This window comes from Balaenoptera physalus, assembly GCF_965194825.1.
Source record: "Balaenoptera physalus genome assembly, chromosome: 13".
NCBI classification, from domain to species: domain Eukaryota; kingdom Metazoa; phylum Chordata; class Mammalia; order Artiodactyla; family Balaenopteridae; genus Balaenoptera; species Balaenoptera physalus.
In genome coordinates this window covers 849,817-867,828 of record NC_138892.1, presented here as the reverse complement: position 1 = coordinate 867,828, position 18,012 = coordinate 849,817, and the positions used below count along the sequence as shown (strand labels likewise).

Here is an 18,012-nt window from a genome sequence, read left to right as displayed (position 1 = left end):
ACGCCCCCTGTGCCCAACCTTCCCGGCGGGACGCTGACCCGGGGCCTTCCTATTGGTCGCCTCTCGTGGCGAGCCCGGATTGGGCCACATGGGGACGGGGCGGGCCCAGCCGACCAATAGCGATGCGAGGGCTGGCACGGGGCGGGGCCCCGGCCGGCGCCGTCAAGTAGCCCCGGGAACGGCCGGCGTTTCGGAGCCGGTGGGCGGCCGGAGGCCGGAGCGCTCGGCCGGTTCCCGCTGGACCTCGGCCAGTGCCCGCGCGGCCGCGTTCCCGCAGCGCTGTCCACGTCGGCCCGCCATGCGCCCGCCGGCCCCGGCCGTTCTGGGGCTGCTGCTTCTGATGCTGCTGTCGCCCGGCGAGGCCACCAAGAAGCCGACGCCCTGCAAGCGATGCCGGGAGCTGGTGGACAAGTTCAACCAGGTGGGCCGGTCACCCCGCGGGGACACGAAGCCAGGGGTCTGGCCGGGGTCGCCTCGCCATGGACCAGGGTCACCCCACCATGGACTAGGGTTTTCCCGCCGTCGACTGGGGTTACCCCCTCCGTGAACTGTGGTCACCACACCAGGGTCCCAGGGTTGCCCCACCATGGACTGGGTCATCCCACCATGGATCTGGGGTCACCCCACCATGAACTGTGGTCACCCCACCATAGACCGCTCACCTCACCGTGAACGGGGTGAGGCAGCAGTGCTGAGCCCTGTGCGGCCGTCTCCCCGCAGGGAATGGTGGACACAGCAAAGAAGAACTTCGGTGGTGGAAACACGGCTTGGGAGGAAAAGACGCTGTCCAAGTATGAATTCAGGTGGGCGCCCTGCTCTTACTGGCCCAGCGCCTGCCTTTGGTGCCTGACGTGTTCCTGGGAGCGTTGACTGACAGACACAGCGTCTCTTGGGGCTTGTCACCTGTCCTTGCCTGGGGCTGACGCACTGGCTCCTGGCTGGCCTGTTGGCTTGCACACTTGTCCCACTCGCCCTCCACTCGGCAGACACGGCGGTTTCTTAAAAACATAGGTGGGGCTAAATCCCTCCTGCCCCCCACCCCGAGCTCCGGCCTCCTCTGGCCCCATTGCAGGGCTTCCCCTGGCACACCCCACACCCGATGTCCCACCGTGAGGACGGACAGGCCTCCCTGCCCAGCCCCACCCTCCGTGTTTAGTTCTCTGCCTGGCACTGACTACCCCTGGCCCCACTTGGGTGTTTGCTGAGGGTCTTTTTTCACTGCAGTGCCACTGTAGTTGTGGCCTGGCAGCAGGTGGGGCCTTGGGACATCCCTGGGGAATGGACGCTGACCAGTGAGGTGCCCTTTGCCCCGGCCTCGCCGAGCTGACGGCCTTGTGTTTCAGCGAGGTCCGCCTGCTGGAGATCATGGAGGGCCTGTGTGGGACCAGCGACTTCGAGTGCAACCAGCTGCTGGAGGAGCACGAGGGGCTCCTGGAGACCTGGTGGCTGCAGCTGTGAGTGCCCGCGTCCCCGGGGACCAGCGCCAGCGACTCCTGGCTTTTTAAATGATGTCAGGTTTAAAAAGCTACAAAAATAGTAGGGGTTTCCACACACCTGTTTTCTTCCTTACCCGTGTTCCCATCCTTTATTACCAAAATGTGACAATCCAGATGAGGGTATCAGCTGGAAGAGTCTTTTGGCACCCAGACCCTCGTCTCCCAGATCCCATGATACTCAGAAGCACGTTACACGTTCAGCTGTGTTTTTGTTTTGAGGAAATCTGCCACGTGAGATTTATTGAACACTTTTTAAAATCCTCAGGAAGAAGAAGTATCCTGACTTATTTGAATGGTTTTGTGTGAAAACACTGAAAGTTTGCTGTGCTCCAGGAACTTACGGGCCAGACTGCCTGGGTGAGTTTCCTGCGGGGACTCGCGAGCGTCCTGTGTGGTTCCGGTTAACCCTGTCGTGATTCCCGGCTGGGCAGGAGCTCGGGTGGGAACGTGGGCCCTGTGCAGCCTCCTCCCAGCTGTCGGGATCTTCGCCTCTGGGTATCTGGTCCCAAGTATGCTCCTAATTCAGGGCTCCACAGACCCCCTGGTCGCCCACCTGGGTGCTGCCCTCTGGGTGCGGGGAGGTGGCCCATACGCAGCGAAGCCCGTGTGAGAGGCCAGGGCCAGGGGCGTCCAGCCTCCGGGGGTGAAGAGACTGAGTGAAGCCATGGCTGCCGCCCAGGCGTCACCAAAACGTTCACGTGGATCAACTGGGCAAAGGGCACGATCCTGGCGCTCAGGCCCCACCCCGGCCGAGGCTGCCCCTGCCTTGCTTGTCCCACTGGTGTGGCACCACAGCGGGGGTCCTCACTGTCCCGTCCTTGGCCCCGTGTCCTGCGTGACGCAAGCCAACGCCTCCTCCAGACACCTCGCCAGTGTGGGGCTCCTATGTCCCCAGACAGAAGGGGTGAAGCAGGGCTGGGGTTTCAGCGAGACGCAGAGAGCGGGTTTTATGAATGTGTCGCGGGGTGTGCTCTGAGCGGCTCGGCGTCCCCGCAGCGTGCCAGGGCGGGTCTGAGCGGCCCTGCAGCGGGAACGGCCACTGCAGCGGAGACGGCAGCAGACAGGGCGACGGGTCGTGCCAGTGCCACCCGGGGTACCGGGGACCGCTGTGCGCCGACTGCATGGACGGCTACTTCAACTCGCTGAGGAACGAGACGCACAGCATCTGCTCAGGTACCCGGAGCTGCCTGTGTGGACGGGAGGGGGACCCGGTGACCGCCGACCCAGGCTTCTGGGAGCTGAGGGCGAAGACGCGGGCCCTTGTACGATGTAAGAAGGGACATGACAGGACCAGCAGCCGGGATGGTCTCGCTTCCTGTCCCCAAACAAGCCCCAGGAGGGAAGTGTGAGTTGCTTACCCCCGATGTCGTTCTGGAGAAGGGCTCGGAGGCTGGACCGTGTGGCACCTCCAGCTCCGTGACGTCCACGCTGGTCCCAGGGCCCCGGGCCTGCACCTGGAGTGTCTGGCCCGAGCTTGCTCTCCCCGCGGCTGTCCCAGCAGGAGGCTCGGGTGTCCTTGGGTGCAACTCGGGGATCAGACGCTGGTGTCCCCACTGTCACTCAGGCTTAGGGTCTCGGAGTGAGCAGAGGCAGGGCCGAGTCTGGCCACGTCAGGGCACCAGCAGGGTGGGGAGGTGGCCCAGGTGAGAACCAGGACGGTGGAGGCCACGCAGTGTGACCTCCTGGCCCCAGGTCCCCGTGTAGAGGACACGCCGTCTTGGTCACCCTGGTGTCAGGTAAGGTAGGCTCTCCCACCTGGGTTCTGGGCACCCCCGTGAGTTCTGAGATGGGCCTGTGGGGTTGCACAGATAGAGCCTTTTCAGCTGTGATGGGCACGCTTCTCCCTTCTGGTTGGGGAGGCCCATGCCCTGCTTGTGAGGCTGCGTCAGCCCGGGATGGCGTCCTCTGACGGGGCGTAGATGTGTAAATCCAGGGAGGAAGCCACGAGTGGCCCCTATCTCGATGTGTTTTCTCGTTGGTGGTCACTGTGTACAGGAAGACCTTTTGGGCGTCAGCAGTCGTGCTGAATTCTCCCGTCAGGGCTGGCGGTGAGGCTGCACCGCCCTGGGCATCCCCGTGGAGAATGTGCTGGGTGTCTGGGAGGCCGGCCCCTCCGATTCCTACCCTAGGCCTTTCCCGGGCCCAGAACGTCCACGCGTGTTGGCGGGCGGCATGCGCACACGCAGCTGGGTGTGGGCTCCAGCATTCGGGAGGCTGCCTCTGGCAGGTGACGAGCAGTTCCTCTGGAGTCCGCGTTCGCTGAGCATTCTATCCCGCCGGGCGTGGGAACCCCCGTGTGCTCTCTTCTCTCGTTCCATCCGGGGACGTTGTGAGTCACACGAGTAGGTTTCTCTGCTGTTGAACGTATCTTGTTCCTCTGGGATTTTTTTGCTGGTTTGCGGTTTTTGTTTTCACCCTATGAACGTCAGCTCCTAATTTCCGAAACACCCTTTGCGTCGAGTTCACTCCTGAGACGGGATCCCCACATACTGACGGCCGTGCCACCTCTGCCTTCCAGCCTGTGACGAGTCCTGCAAGACGTGCACGGGCCCCACCAACAGAGACTGCGGCCAGTGCGAAGCGGGCTGGGCACGGGAGGGCGACGCCTGCGTGGGTGAGGCTGGTGGGCTGCCCTCCCCCACCCCTTCCCCCCACTCTCTCGTGGCGTCTGCGCAGCCCCAGCTACCCGCAGGACACCCCACTCCCGCTCTCCGCCCCCTTCTGACTCGTGGGGAAGCAGCCTCTGACGTTCCAGGCCGTGTTTTAATGGGTCACAGCGTGGAGGCTGGGTTTGCCCGCGTGCGATCTTGCCTGTGGGCCAGTTGCTGCACGTGAACCCTCTGTGGCCTGGACTCTGGGCTGGGAAGGTGGCCCCTGCCCCCCGTCCTTGCCATCAGGTGGCCCCGGTGGTCCTGTTGGCTCAGGGCCCGGGAGGGAAGCCTGGGACTTGGGCCCAATCGTGTGTCCTCGGGCCCTGGTTTCATAAAAGAGACAGACGTGGGGGGGGGGCTGTGGCCGGCAGGTGGGCACTGCAGGGCCTGGGCGGCCTCTGACGGTGGTGGAATCCGCACGGCCCCTCGGCCTGGCGGCCCTCGCCGTGGCGCGTGGCTCTCCCCGTCCGCCGTGCCCGGCCAGCTGGGGCCCCGCCTGCTCCTGGGGTGTCTTCTCCTCGAGCCGCAGCCCATGAGTGCTGCCCTACAGCTCGGCCGCCAGCATCTCGGCCCTGCCCGAGTCCGCGCAGGCCCAGGTGCTGGCGGGGGCGGCGGGGCGGGGGGCGGCGGGGCGGGGGGCGGGCGGCGGGCAGCCGCCGGGCTGCCGTCCTCCCGCCAGGGCCTCGGTTTTGGTCTCATCCTCACAGCTGCTCAGCCGCAGGCAAGTCGGGGGCCTCACGTCCCAAATTGAGTGGGGAGGGTGGTGCCCCCCCCAGCCCCGCCTAGGAGCTTCACCGCGGCCCCGTGGGAGCGCTCACGGGTTAGCCGCTGGTCCCACCTGCACACGGAGGCCCCCGAGGATGACTGACTGTGTGTCTCCCCACGGTGGTCCCTCTGGCTGGCGGTCGGGGCGCGGCTGCCGCCACAGCTGTGCCATCCTCTGCAGATGTGGACGAATGCGCGGTGGAGCCGCCCCCCTGCGAGGACCAGCAGTACTGCGAGAACATCAACGGCTCCTTCGTGTGCCAGGGTGAGCGCGCCTCCCGGCCCGCCGGCTCCAGCCCCTCCTTCCCCTCCAGAGGCTTGCGGCTTGTCAGCGTGACCCCTGTGTGCTCTGCCACCTTAAAACGTTTACGGTGGCAACACAAGTGATAGATGTCTCCTGAAGAAGAATCAGGAATTCAGATAAGTTGAAAAAAGGTGGCAACCATCCACTCCCTGGGGAGGGGCCCCTGGCTGGCCAGTCGAGGCAGTGCTGATCTGAGCGGCGCCTTGTTACCTGTTTGTTTTTCATTCAACGGTATCGTGACCGCCTTTGCGTGTCACATTTTTGTACATCGTGTTAATTATTTTGGAGCATGTTGTTATTTCACGGTTTTCTTCAACAATCTGTATCATTGAATATTTGTCATACACCGTTTCCCACAGTTACAAACTTTGAAGACCCCCGTAGGTAAAGCTGCTTATGTTCTTCATTATTTTCTTTGGATGAGTTTCCGAGTTGCTCAGTTCAAGGGAATGTGGATTTTAGGGCCACCCACCCCCCCGAAAGGTTGAAAGGTGGTGCCGATTCCTCGCCTTCCCCCCCGCCCCCCCCACCGTGTCCACGGCCATGCCGTCCTGTCTCCATGTTTGTGGACACACAGCTTCAATGAGACGCCCCCAAAGCATCACACGTTCTCTGCTGTCATTGGCCCCAAGCTCCTAGCTGGTGAGTCAGCAGTGTCACAGCTGGAGGCGGGTTTTGTTTGAGAAAAGATGCTGCCCCCATCCTTCACGTGGCAGAGGTCGTGGAGGGGCCCCGTCAGCACTGCTTCCGCAGCCCGGCCTGCACCGAGGTCCCTTAGCAACACAGCGCCAACGGTCGATCGGTCAATCGCAGCAAGTCCGCACTTTGCCTCGAGCGCACGCTGTCTGCTCCCCACCGCCCCCAGGATGGGGACACTGGGCTCTCCCGGCCGCAGGGCCTCCGCCATCTCGTGTGTGGTTTCAGGTCGCGCTTTGCTCACAGGACGAGGGTCTCGTGTCATCATCTCCCTCCCCTCTCGTTTCCAGAATGTGATTCTACCTGCGTGGGATGCACAGGGAAGGGTCCTGGACAGTGCAAAGAGTGCATCCCCGGCTACTCGAAGGAGAGCGGCCAGTGCGCAGGTCAGCGGGCGCATCTGCGTTCCACTCGGGGGCGGGAGCCTTCGCAGAGACCACGTGCGCTGGCGGGGCGGGAGCCTGGGCTGCGGGCTCCGATTCTCACGTGCCCGGGGGCGTGGGGGCCGAGCGAGGGCCCGCGGGCTCCGGCTGGACGCCCCCCTCGACAGTCAAGCCCGGCTGGAACCCGGCTGGAGAACCACCGGGCTCCGCCCTCACGTTTGCCTGGACCGTCTCTTCTTCCCGCCCCCGACGGCCTGGCTCTGGGGCTCCTGTTAAATGCTCCCCTCTGTCTCCTTTCTCTAATGGGCTGGTTCCATCTCTGCGCTTTCTGCGTGGGAGTGAATCATGTCGCGTGAATCCCTCGATCCTTCGATCCCCATGTGCACGTTTGCCGAACTAGGTCACCTGGTCAGCGGAATGTTTTTATTTAGACATTGACGAGTGCTCGCTGGCGGAAAAGCCGTGTCTGAGGAGGAACGAAAACTGCTACAACACGCCCGGGAGCTTCGTCTGCGTGTGCCCCGAGGGCTTCGAGGAGGCCGAGGGCGTCTGTGTGCAGACGGGGCCGGCGGGGGCCGGTGAGTGACCGCTCGCCCCACGGCCGCCCTCTGCCCTCTGCCCTCTGCCCTCGGCCACGGGGCCTGGGTGCGCTGCCACCTGTTCCCAAGTTAAGAAATTTACACAAAAGGTGGCCCTGGGATGATGGGAGCCGGGGTTCCTGGAAGACAAGAGCGTAAAGTTCTCTGTGGGGACAAAGCCCCGGGGGGCTCCCTCTCGCATGGAGGGAGGGAGACGCAAAGGAAGGTCAGCAGACAGGCTGCCAGCCGAGCAGCCCCCGGGTCCGGCCGAGACAGACATGCAGGGAGGCGGCGGGAGGGGCAGACGGCTCCACGGGGGCTCCTGGGAGCCGCGACAAAGCGCCACAGGCCCGGTGGCGTCAACCCCAGAGGCCCCTTGTCTCCCAGTCCTGGGGGCTGGATGTCTGAGATCAAGGTGTCGGCAGGGCTGCCTCCCCCTGAAGCCTGTCGGGGAGCAGCCTTCCTGCCTCTTCGGGCTCTGGTGGCTGTCATTCTTGGCGTTCCTGGGCTGGCAGCTGCGTCCCTCCAGCCTCTGCCTCTGTTTGTCACATGGCCTTCTTCCTGGAGCCTGTGTCCGAAGTTCTCTCTACTTATAGGGACACCAGCCATTGGGTCAGGGCCCACCCCAGTGAGCTCCTCTTAACCTACTCACCTGCAGGGACCCTATTTCCAAGTAAGGTCACGTTCACAGGCACCGGGGATTAGGATGCCAACTTATCTTGTGGGGGGGGACACGGTTCTTCCCACAGTCATCTCGTACAAGTTCTAGAACAACACGGAGAATGTGAAAGAAGCCACGTTAAAAAAGACAATGGCTGAGAGTTTTCCTGAAGGAGTAAGACTTGGCTCAGGCTCCAGAAGCTCCCCGGGTCCCGGCAGGATAAAGAGAGGCTAATCCACATGTAGACGCCCTGTAGGAACCGAGGGGCCTGACGGTCAGCGAGGGCCGCAGCCACGCACCCTCTGTCCCCACACGTCACGCAGGCTCTCGTCTCGTCCCGGCTGGTTCTGGGGGCACCTCACCGGCTCCCATCGCCCGTCTCTCCCACAGCCGTGTGGCGGCTCTGGGGTGCTGTCGGGACACCCCGGCCGTGGGGTGCTTGGGGCTGCTGCATCCAGAGGGAGCCTGGCGCCGCCCCACGGCCACGGGCAGCCTGTCCACGCGTTACCGCGGCCCCAGCGCCAGCCTCATGGCCGCATCCTCAGGACCTTTCGTGCTAGGATTTTATGGACCGATCTGTTTGTTTTCTGACAGAAGTCGCAGAAGCAAGCCCGACACAGCCGCCGTCCCATGAAGATTTATGATGTGCAGCCACGTCAGAAGTCACACCCGCCCTTTAAATTATTCAGACTGTCGTCCTGGACGTGGCCCTTCATGTCACACCGTCGCTCCAGGGGAAGCTGCTTTCGTTGAAACGGCTGATGCTTATTTGACCCTTAAAAAAGCTGCATTTCTTGGTTGTACTTAAACAGATTTGTATATTTTGATACCGTTCTTTATAATAAAATTGGCCACTGAATGTAGTTGGGCAGAGAACAGGTGTGGGTTTGTCTCGTTGGAAGCGTGTGGACCCTTAGAACGGAGTTTGCCCCGTCCTGCTGGAGACCCCGGGCCTGCGGGGGTTTTCAAGGCAGCACAGCTGGGCTGCCCCGAGGGGCTCCCGCCCCCCCCATCCCCAGCTTGCAAGCACCATCAGAACCTTAAGCGGGTGAGTGTCAGGGCCCCACCTGTGGGCCCCTGGAGTGAGTGTCGCCAGGGACCCTGGGGGCTAAGCTGGAGAAAACGTCAGTCGTGAACCCCAGGGCCAGGTCGTCCCGTGGGAAGAAGGCGGCATGGAGCCCCAGCACCACCCCGCAGCCCAGCCCAGCCCGTTCCCACCGGTCCGTGTGGCGGTCAGACCACGGCTTCCGCTCCAGCCCCCCAGGGCTGCCCCCGGTGAGCGCCCGGTGTCCACCACCCCACCCACTCCCCTCGCTCAGGCTCCCCCAGCCCCTCTGGCCTCCTGCCCCCCCCCGACCCCCCAGGCCTCACGCCATCCCTGTAAACGTCTCCCGCTGTCCTGGAGCCCGTGACCATCCACCTGTCCCCTTGCTGCACCTGTGCTCTCCGAGCCCGAGCTGGGCCCTCTCACCTGGGCACTGGGACAGGGTACCTGCAGGTGGGACTCTGCCCTGGGGGTCCCTGTGGGGAAGGGGCGACCACGGGCCGCAGGCACTGGCCACGCCCCAGCGCACCTCGGGCTCTCCCCGACCTCTCGTCTCTGCCGCGGGGGAGGTGGAGCGTCCAGTCCCAGGCCTGCGGGGCCCCAAATCCCTAGAGGGGACGTGGAGTCCAGTGGGTTCAGCAAGGCCAATGAGCAGCACAGGTTGGGGGCTGCTCTCGTCTGGTCCAGGCCTGGGGGGCGTCCACACTGGGGGGTGGCCAGTCGTCAAGCTGACACACAGTCCTCTCGGAGACGGACACAGGGGAGCAGGCCGAGGGGCAGGGCCCATGGGAGGGCGCGGCCACCAGCAGGGGGTGATGGGGGTGACGGCTGCGTGTGGAGGGCAGCGCGGGACCAGGCGGAGGTGAGGGGATGGGGGTCCCTTGGGGGGGGAGGGGGAGGGGGGAGGGGGAGGGGGGAGGGGAGGGGGAGGGGGGAGGGGGAGGGGGAGGGGGAGGAGGAGGAGGAGGAGGAGGAGGCCTGCAGTTTGGGGGCTTCCAGGAAGCCGTGTGGGCTGGGGACCTGTGGATGGATGTCGGGTGGGTGTGGCCGGGTGCCGGTGGAGGTGCTGACCCATGGGTGGACGAGGAGAGGGAGGCCCCTGGCCTGGGGTGCCTCGGGGAGGCGCAGCTAGAAGACTCCCAGGAGAGGGAGAGAGGGGAAGCCTTCCCTGTCAGCTGCGGGGCTGTGGGGCAGGGGCAGCTCCAGGCCAGGGCAGGTGGTCCCTGCCCAGCTCAGGTCCTGCACGCGGGGCCCAGGCTCAGGTGCCAAAGCCATCCTGTGGTGGGGCCTCGTGACTGCACTGGGGAACTGACCCCCTTTCCAGCTGGAACCAGATGGTCCCCGTCCTCACTGCAGGCCCTGGGACCGAGCTCACGGTCCCTGGGTGGCACTGTCTCCCCACACACGGTGGGGTCACCTGGGTGGCTGCCTTCCCACCACCGGAACTCTGTGGGTGCCATTGCCCCCTCTCCCCTACAGGTGGCATCAGTAGGTGTCCTGAGGGAGCCAGACAGTCACTTGGCAGTGGGGAGGGGGTGGGTCCCTCTGCTTTGGACGCTTGAAAGCTGGACCCCGGCCTGAGCCCTGCAGCTGGCTCCCCTGTGACCACTACGCTGGTCCATGGGGCCCGAGGGGTCCCCTACCCGGCCCCTACGCTGCCTTCCTGCTGGTAGACCACCTTCCTGGGCACTATTGGCCCTGGGTGGCCTGGAGAGGGATGAGGCCACTGGGCACCTCTGTGCTGACGGCAGCTGCGGCCACAGCCCAGGGGAGTCCCTTGGCCCTCACGTCGTTCTGCTCTGGGACCCCTGCTCAGGCCCCCCACCCTGCCCCTTCGCTGCACCTGCCCCACTAGGGCAGCGCAAGTCAGGCTGACCTGGGTCCTTGAAAGTGCCGTGCACGGTCCCCCCCCAGGGCCTCTGCACTGCTGTCCCTCCTGCTGGGAACACGTGGGAGGGCCCTCTCCTCTTGCTTCCTCCCTCCATGGGGGTCTCTGCTCAGCAGTCACCCTCAGAGGTCGGCCCTAGCCCCTTGCCCACGTTGCACCCCTCTGTGAGCCCCCACCCCTCCCCAGGGCCGTGTCTCTGCACCCAGCAGGGGATCCTGGCCCCCTCTGAGCCTGAGGTCTGGAGTCAATGGTGGAACACCCCCAGTCTCAGCTTTCTCATCTGTAAACGGGAGGATATTCCCAGCCCAGGGAGCTGGGCCAGACAAAGTGGAGGTGGGTGGTGCGGATCGGGCAGGGAGGGGGACTCGCCCCCAGCAGGACCGCACCAGGCCGGGCTAGGGGCTCAGGATGCAGGCAGGGTCCCTGGGACTACCGTGGCTGGGGGTCCACGTGCAAGGGTGTGGGGATGTGGGCGCTGGGGGCTTGAACGATGCTGTCCTTTCAGAGGCTCTGGCTCCGCCTGGGGCAGGGAGGGGTGACTTGGCGGTGACCCCTGCCCGAGCCCTGCGGCCTCCCCTCTGGCCAAGGAGATGGACAGGTCCGGCCCCCTCGGTGGATCAGCCACTGGGCCCAGGGCCGGAGGGGCGGGTGCGGCCAGCAGGTGGCGCTGTGGGACCATGCCGGGCCCCTCGGCCTGGACCGCCGGGGGGTGGGGTGCTAGCCCTGGGCCAGGAGGTCCCGGGAGTAGAAGGAAGCGGGGCTGGGACAGGGCCGGAACATCACACTGGGGCCTCAGAGGCACCCCCCCCCCCCCCGCCCCGGGAGCCCGGACCCCTGGCTGGTGGAGTGACCCGGTTCCAGCAAGGGCCGCGCCTCTGCTCCCTCATCCCACCTCGGGTGCTGCCCGGGACGGGAAGGGACGGGGCTGCTGGGGCCGTGAGTCACAGTGCCCTCCACGGTTCCACACCGCAGGGACCCCTCCGCACACCTCCTCAGGGTCGCGGCGCGCAGTGCCGTCCTCCAAGCCGGACGGCCTGCCCTCCTGCCAGTCAGGGTCAAGGACCCTGCCCCGGTGGCACCTCTGCTTGCCCACTGGGCCCTGCACAAGGTTGCTGGCAGCCCAGCGGGGGCACTCGGCCACATCCCTTGGGGGAGCCAGGACCTCGGCTCTGCGGGCCCTGGAGGCCCAGACTCCCGGGGCTGCTCCCACTCGCCCTCGGCACCTGGGCCCAGGTGTGCATCATACGCAGGGCCTGGGGTGGCTTCCCTCCCCACAGAGGATGGCCAGCCACCTGGCCTTCAGCAGGCTGCTGTGCACCCCGTGGGTTAGAAGCTTCTGGAAGTGTGGTGCCTGAGTGCCCGTGGTCCCAGCCCAGCCCTGTCCTGGCTTTGCTGTAAAGTGAGTCCCTTGGTCTGACGTGGGATCCTGTGTCACAGGATCAAACGCTTTGGAAGCCAGCGGTTCTCAATGGGTGGCGCCGGGGACACAGGCAGTGTTTGGGGACACTTGTCTCAAGGGCGTGAGGGGGTTTCTGGCTCAAGTGGGTGCAGACCAGGGACGCTGCTCAAGACCCTCCAGAGCCCAGGACGCCCAGCGCCCAGTGTCGGCCTCAGGGGAGACGACGGCCGCAGCCCGTGGCCAGGCGCCCCCTCTCCCCGGAGGGAGCCACGGCCCGCAGACTGCCTGCCGCTCTGGCCCCCGGGGTCGCACGGCGGGCCTCCCCTTCGCCCACCCACACCTCTGCCCCGGGGTGGGATTAAACGCAGCGGCAGGACACTGCGCTGCAGCCCCCCTGCTCTGGGCCCCGTCCAGCTGGGGGCCGCCAGGGGCCCCGGGTATCGGAGCAGAGCCCCAGCTGGGGGCCGCTAGGGGCCCCGGGTATCGGAGCAGAGGCCGAGCCCGGACGCACTGCCCCAGAGCCCGAAGCCTCCAGACCTGTGCGTCCTCCTTCACGGTGGCACACGCCTTGCTTTGGGGGGCCCCAGGCCTCTGCACCTGCGCAGGGCCCACCTCTCCCTAGAGCGCACGTGTCCTACAAAGGCCCCAGTGTGTTCGCCACTTCCTGGTCACCTGGCCTGATTAGCACGGGTCTGTTGATAGGGAGGATGGGCAGCCGGTCCAGGTGACTGTGGGCTGGAGGGTCCCCGTAGCCTGGGGGGCCACGAGGACGCTTTGGGCCTCCCGGTACCAGCATCACCCGTGTCTAGCAGTCCTCAAATGCTCGGCATCTCTCCTCCCTGTGCTCAGTTACGGGGTCCAGGGAAGGGCTGGGGTAGGTGTCACGCTGTGGCAGACTCCGCCTACTGGGGACCCAGCCTGCCCTTCGGTGGGGGTTCTGGGTCTGAGGCCTGCCTCGGGCCTGGAAACGGGGCAAGGGGTCACGACCTTTCACGGGGGCCTCCCGGTCACGCCTCCGTGGCTTCTCCTCCTCGGCCGCCCGTCCAGGCCCCGGGAACACAGTGTTCTGTCAACCACAACCTCAGGCGCCTCGGGCCCTTGGCCCAGCTCCAGCCCTGCTGCTCACGGGAGCTGCACGCACCTGCCCCCAATGACCAGGCGCCACCACCCCCATCACCCTCCATCCTGTGACAGCCTCTCCCGCTGGCAGCAGGGCCCGCGGGAGCCCGGGCAGGCTGCCTCTCCCCGCTCCGGATGGCTGCGTCTGCCGGGCCTCTCACACCCGTCCCGTGCCCGAGGGCGAGGTCCCAGCAGCTGGGCACAGGCCTTACCTTCCCCCCGCCCCATCGCCAGGCCCCGAACCCTGGTACCAGCCTAGAGCCTGCTCCCCTTCTCCCGCCTGTGCCCCTGTGTGCGGCTCACAGTGGAAGCGGGGGGCTGCCCCTCCCCAACTCCACTACACCAGCTCCCTGAGGTGCCCCGGCCCAGGGCCAGCCTCTGTGGGTGATCCTTCCTGGGCTGCTCACTGCCCACCTGTCGGGGGCCCAGAATAGGGCTGGCTCCTGGGGCCTCGTCAGCCACGGCTCCGGCTCACAGATGTTCACCCAAGCTGCCTTCCCAGACCCCGCTGGCTCTGCCCTCCAGCCCCCCAGGTACTGCTGGGCCCTCCTGCCTCTGCCCTTCATCCGCTCCCGGCGGTGCCAGGGTCTTGCAGACAGGCAGGCCTAGGGGTGGGGAGGGGCTCCAGCCCACCACTTGGGATAGGACGTCTGTGAAGTGGGATGACCAGGGTCAGGGCCTGGTGGCGCTGTCACTCTCGGTAGATCCACAGCCAGCCCGATGGGCCCTGGGATGGGGGCACATCAGGGACTATGCGGAGGGGGCACTGGAATCCTGGGCAGGGGTGGAGGGCGGGTAGCACAGAAGGCCTCGGTCCTGGGGGCAGCCATGGGGGCAGCCGGCTCCGTTCCGGGGTTGGGTGGGACCAGCCTTGGGCCTCTTTGGGGACAGGCTGCTGTTCAGGCCACACGCCCCCTCCCAGTTCAGGGTCCTCAAAGCCCTCATTGTGGCTGGGATCATCCCAGACGCCAGGCTGGCTGGCTCCACACCACTGGCCTGACGGGGCGTGTGCAGTGCGGGGCGCCCACCTTCTTAGAGAGGGGCAGCCCGTGGGCTTCAGTGTCCCGGCTCCGGACCTGGGCGCGAGGGCGCAGGGGACCCTCTGGGCAGCTCAGCCCTTCGGGAGACCCCGCGCCTAAGAGGGCGTGGACAGGGGCACCCCTCCCCCAGACCCCTCCCCTCCTCCCTCCAGGCCCGACCCGTCGATGCCTTGTCCCCCTAACCCCCCGGAGAAGGGGAGGGCTGGCCGCCGCTCCTGTGTCCGCCCTCGCAGAGCAGGAGCAGCGGCGGGGCGGGGAAAGGCTCGGCCCGCGGGCGGGAAGCGGGGCGCGGCCGTGCCGGGAAGGGGGCGGCGCCGGAAGCGTCGGCCAGGCTTCGGCCGCGGGAGGGGCCGCGGGGCGGGGGGAGGGGTGGCGGAGCCGGAGAGGTCGGGGGAGGGGCGCGGTCGTCCCGCGCGTCGCGTCCGGGATGGGGCGGCCGGAAAGGGGGGGATCCGCCCGCGCCCCGCCCGCGCGTCTGGGCCCTGGGAGCCCCCTTCCCCCTTCCCGGATCTGTAGTGATGCGGGGGTGATGACGCCGACGGTAAAGCCCGAGGTTTCGGGGACATAGGCACGGCGCGTGCGCGGTGGGCCGCGACCTTCTTGGAAAGCGCTTGGCGCCAGGTGGCCGCGGGCGGGATGCTCGTGCCCCTCTTGACGTCATCGCGGGTGGGGGGTTCCCGAAAGAAACAGGCCGGGCGGAAGCAGCCGGGTGAATGAGATGTGAGGTCGCGGGTGAGCGGCCCGGCAGATCCGCCCCCGCGTCCGCCGGTGGGGGTGGCGGCGCGGGGTCTCAGCCCCGGAAGGACCCGGCGGGGCCCAGGGGCTCGGGCCTGATGAGCGCCGCGGACCCGCACTGGCTCTCGGGGCGTAGAGATCCCGTCCCAGACACTGAGGGTCTATTCCCCTGCCGTCCCCTGTGTCCTGCAGGACCTCAGGTCAGGCCCTGCCTCGGGGAGGGAGGGGGCCGCGCCAGGGCTGGTCTCAACAGGGCCTGCGCCCGCACAGCTTTCCCTCCCCGGGAAGCTACGGCCGGCCCCTGGGCCCCTGGACCACAGCCTACCCTCCCTATGGGCGCCTCGGGGGACCTCCGACTGGGCTCCGGGAGAGGAGGGGAGCAGCCCCCGCCCCGTGAGGCTGGAGAGTGGGGATCCAAGTGAAGGCACGCGGGCATCCCCACTCCATGCTGCACCCTCTCTGGGGTCAGGAGCTGAGTAACCCTTTGTGGTTTCAGAAAACAGTCAAAGAGAATGAAGCTCAGTCGGGCAGACCCCGGGGTGACCAGCGGCCCCCCATCCCTTGGTGTGGTCTGCTGCCCCGGCCCCATGTACTGCTCCCTGCTGGAGGCGGGGTCGACCTGCGAGGTCAGCGGGGACCCTGTGTCAAAGCCACTTCCGGTCGTGGACTAGAAATGCGATGACAGAGCACAGGGCTGGGGCTGAGGGCTCCAGCCCCCTGCCACCCCTCCTCCACCCTCTCCCGCGTTGCCACCTGATGCCAGGTGCGGGGGCCCATCTGAGCACCGCTGCTCCGTCTGGGGTCCCTCCTAGCCCTGCCCCTCCCATCTCACGCTCCCCAGCGTCGGCACGACTCTCCTTGGGGTCAAGGGTGGCTGGCCAATGGCCCCGTGGGAGAGCAGGGCGGGGGGCACCAGCCCGGGCCCCCCCCAGCCTGCTGCCCCAGGTGAACCGCAGGCCCCGGCTCAGCTGCTGACTGGATAACAGTGGCCCTTGTCCAGCCGCCGGGGTACCAGCCCCGGGTGTCTCGGCCAGAGAATGGCACCCGCCCCCCACCCCACCCGGAGGCATATTGTCCATTCACCCTCCACCCTCACTATTAATAGCGCCTCTCGTCAGCGGAGCCACTATAAATAGCCCCCACCAGCCCCTCACACAAGCCAGTCCAGGCGCCGGCCGCCTGGGTGCACACAATCACCCACACACGCCTGCACACGGGCCCCCTCAGCCGCGTGCCCGGGCGCTGCCCCCTGGCCGGCTGCACGGCCGGGACACGGAGGCCGCTCACGCCGCCTGGCTGAGGGGGCCCTGCACCCCTCAGGGGTCCTCCCCAAGCCAGGGCCAGCCAGGGGGGTTGTTTCTGTCCCCATGTCGGTGACCCCCTGACGCCACCCGGCCAAGGGGCCTGCAGCTGGTGTTCTGGCCCTTCCCCTGCAGGGCCTGGCCTGGCCTTCCTTCTCGGGGAGGCAAGCACACCCGGTCTGCTCCCGAGAGCCATGCGCAGGGGCTTGGGCATGTCAGAGGCCCTCTCTGACCCTCGAGCTTTCTCATTTGGGGAGCAGGCACCATGGTGGTGTCCACCGGGCTGGGCACCCAGGGGCAGCTCTCCCAGCCAGCCTGGACGGAGAGCCACCCGCAGGCCAGACCGGGCCCCTGCTGCTCCCTTTCAGGAGACCCAGCTCCCGTGGGGACTTAGCCCTGCCTTTCTGCTCCCAGGGCTGCTGGGTCAGGCCCTGGGGGTCACAGGGCCCTGCCAAACCCCAAGGGGGCCTAGGCTCAGCACAGCCCCTGCCCACCCTGACTCTGGCTCTCGTGGACCCCAGGCTGCTCTGGCCTCCCATCTGTCCCAGGGGGCAGGCACCGCTGAATTCCTGTCCCCTGCTTGTTCTGGGGGCCTCATCGAAGCCGGTCAAGCCACGACCCGCATTCGCACGGCGGCAGGGTGGCCCCTGTCCCAGGACCGTCTCCCCTACAGGATCCTGTGGCTGGTCGTGGCCGTGGCTGGCATGGGGGGCTTGGAGACCACCGTTCTTGTGCCACGAGGAGAAAGGAAACAACCCTGTTTACGGAAAAGGCACGTCCGCTGCTGCCGGCCAGCAGCCTCCCCGCGGGACAGAGGCCCTTTGTTGGAAAAACAGGAAGCAAGGATTTCCAGGACCCGTCGGGCCACCCGCCGGCCACCCGCCCGGCTTCCGCCAATTCTCAGCAGCTTCTGCCCGTCACCAGCGGCCTGTCTGTCCATCTACTTGTCTATATGTCCCTCTGAGCTGGAGGCCCAGGCTTCCAGCTTTGGGGCAAATCTGCTGTCATCTCAGCCCGTAGTCAGGGAGGTCACCTGTCTCCTGCACGGTGCACCCTGGTCACACAGGGACGGACACCCGAGAAACACCCCTGGGTGCCCGGCTTCCAGCAGAGCTGGGAGCACAGCAGGCCCTCTGAGTGCTGCCACCCTGGGGCCAGAGACCCATGTGGAAACCCTCAGAGAGGTCAGCCCCACGCTGCAAGCCGCCACGAGCCAGGAAAGACACGTGGGAGTGGGGCCTCTGTTAGGTCACAGCCACCAGCGGCGCCCCCGAGGGCATCCTTGGACCTCAGACCCAAGGGGCACAGAGAAGGACAGTGCCAGCAGGACGTGGGGAAGGAGGGTCGGGGAGGAGGGGGCTGAGGGGGAGGACGAGACAGCCTAAGGTCTCCTCCTGTCCCCACGCACTGCCCCTCCCTGCCCAGGGGCCCTGTGGGTCTCGGGGTCAAAGGTCACCATGTCGCTGCTACCCAGGCCAACGCCCAGCCCATGCTTCACACACTGCTCACTAGCTGGACCCCCCCATAGCACGGGCAAGTGTGCACTCACACGAGCACACCTACGCACGTGCGGTCACATGCATCCACACGTTCTCACATGCACACGCACAGGCGTAGACACACCGGCACCAATCATCAGCATAGTCACCGCGTCCCCATGAGCAGGACACCGCAGCTGCACCCACCCCCTCCCCCCACCTCTGATGCACATCTGCTGGAGGGGCGGGGGAGGTGCAGCTGGCTCACCCCGCAGCCCACCCCTCGGGCACTGGCCCGAGCTGGCCTGGGTGAGTCCCAGCCCGGCGCAGCTGTGAAGTGCCACAGGGTGCCTGGCGCAGGGCGGGAGCCGGGCCAGCACCGTCGCAGGGTGAGCGTTCCCCACCCCCGACCCAGCATGGCACCAGCCCTCCTTGGCCCAGGGCTCGTCTGCCTGCTTCGTGCCCTGTCTGTG

The 18,012-nt window shown here is 66.6% G+C and overlaps 1 protein-coding gene across 7 annotated transcripts; it reads left to right on the top strand.

The window, feature by feature from the left end:
• The first annotated feature begins 135 nt into the window (after positions 1-135).
• On the top strand, positions 136-8,410 carry CRELD2 (cysteine rich with EGF like domains 2). Of its 7 annotated transcripts, none has more exons than XM_082421612.1 (10): positions 136-421; positions 721-803; positions 1,344-1,454; positions 1,762-1,853; positions 2,493-2,669; positions 3,926-4,110; positions 5,076-5,177; positions 6,203-6,298; positions 6,696-6,873; positions 8,129-8,410. In XM_082421612.1, exons 1-10 carry the CDS (start codon positions 299-301, stop codon positions 8,176-8,178), a joined length of 1,197 nt encoding a protein of 398 aa, XP_082277738.1. In that variant the 5' UTR covers positions 136-298; the 3' UTR covers positions 8,179-8,410. The 7 variants fall into 7 exon arrangements, 6 of the variants coding, with proteins under 6 accessions (XP_082277738.1, XP_082277739.1, XP_082277743.1 ...); XR_014252677.1 differs by having other exon boundaries at positions 137-421; positions 6,727-6,873; XM_082421613.1 differs by having other exon boundaries at positions 137-421; positions 5,094-5,177.
• The last annotated feature ends 9,602 nt before the right edge of the window (positions 8,411-18,012 follow it).

Coding starts and splice junctions, on each gene's coding strand:
- CRELD2 (XM_082421612.1), top strand. CDS start 299: ATGCGCCCGCCGGCCCCGGCCGTTCTGGGGCTGCTGCTTCTGATGCTG. Junction 2,670..3,925: donor GACGCACAGCATCTGCTCAG/GTACCCGGAGCT, acceptor TATGAACGTCAG/CTCCTAATTTCCGAAACACC. Junction 5,178..6,202: donor CGGCTCCTTCGTGTGCCAGG/GTGAGCGCGCCT, acceptor TCTCGTTTCCAG/AATGTGATTCTACCTGCGTG.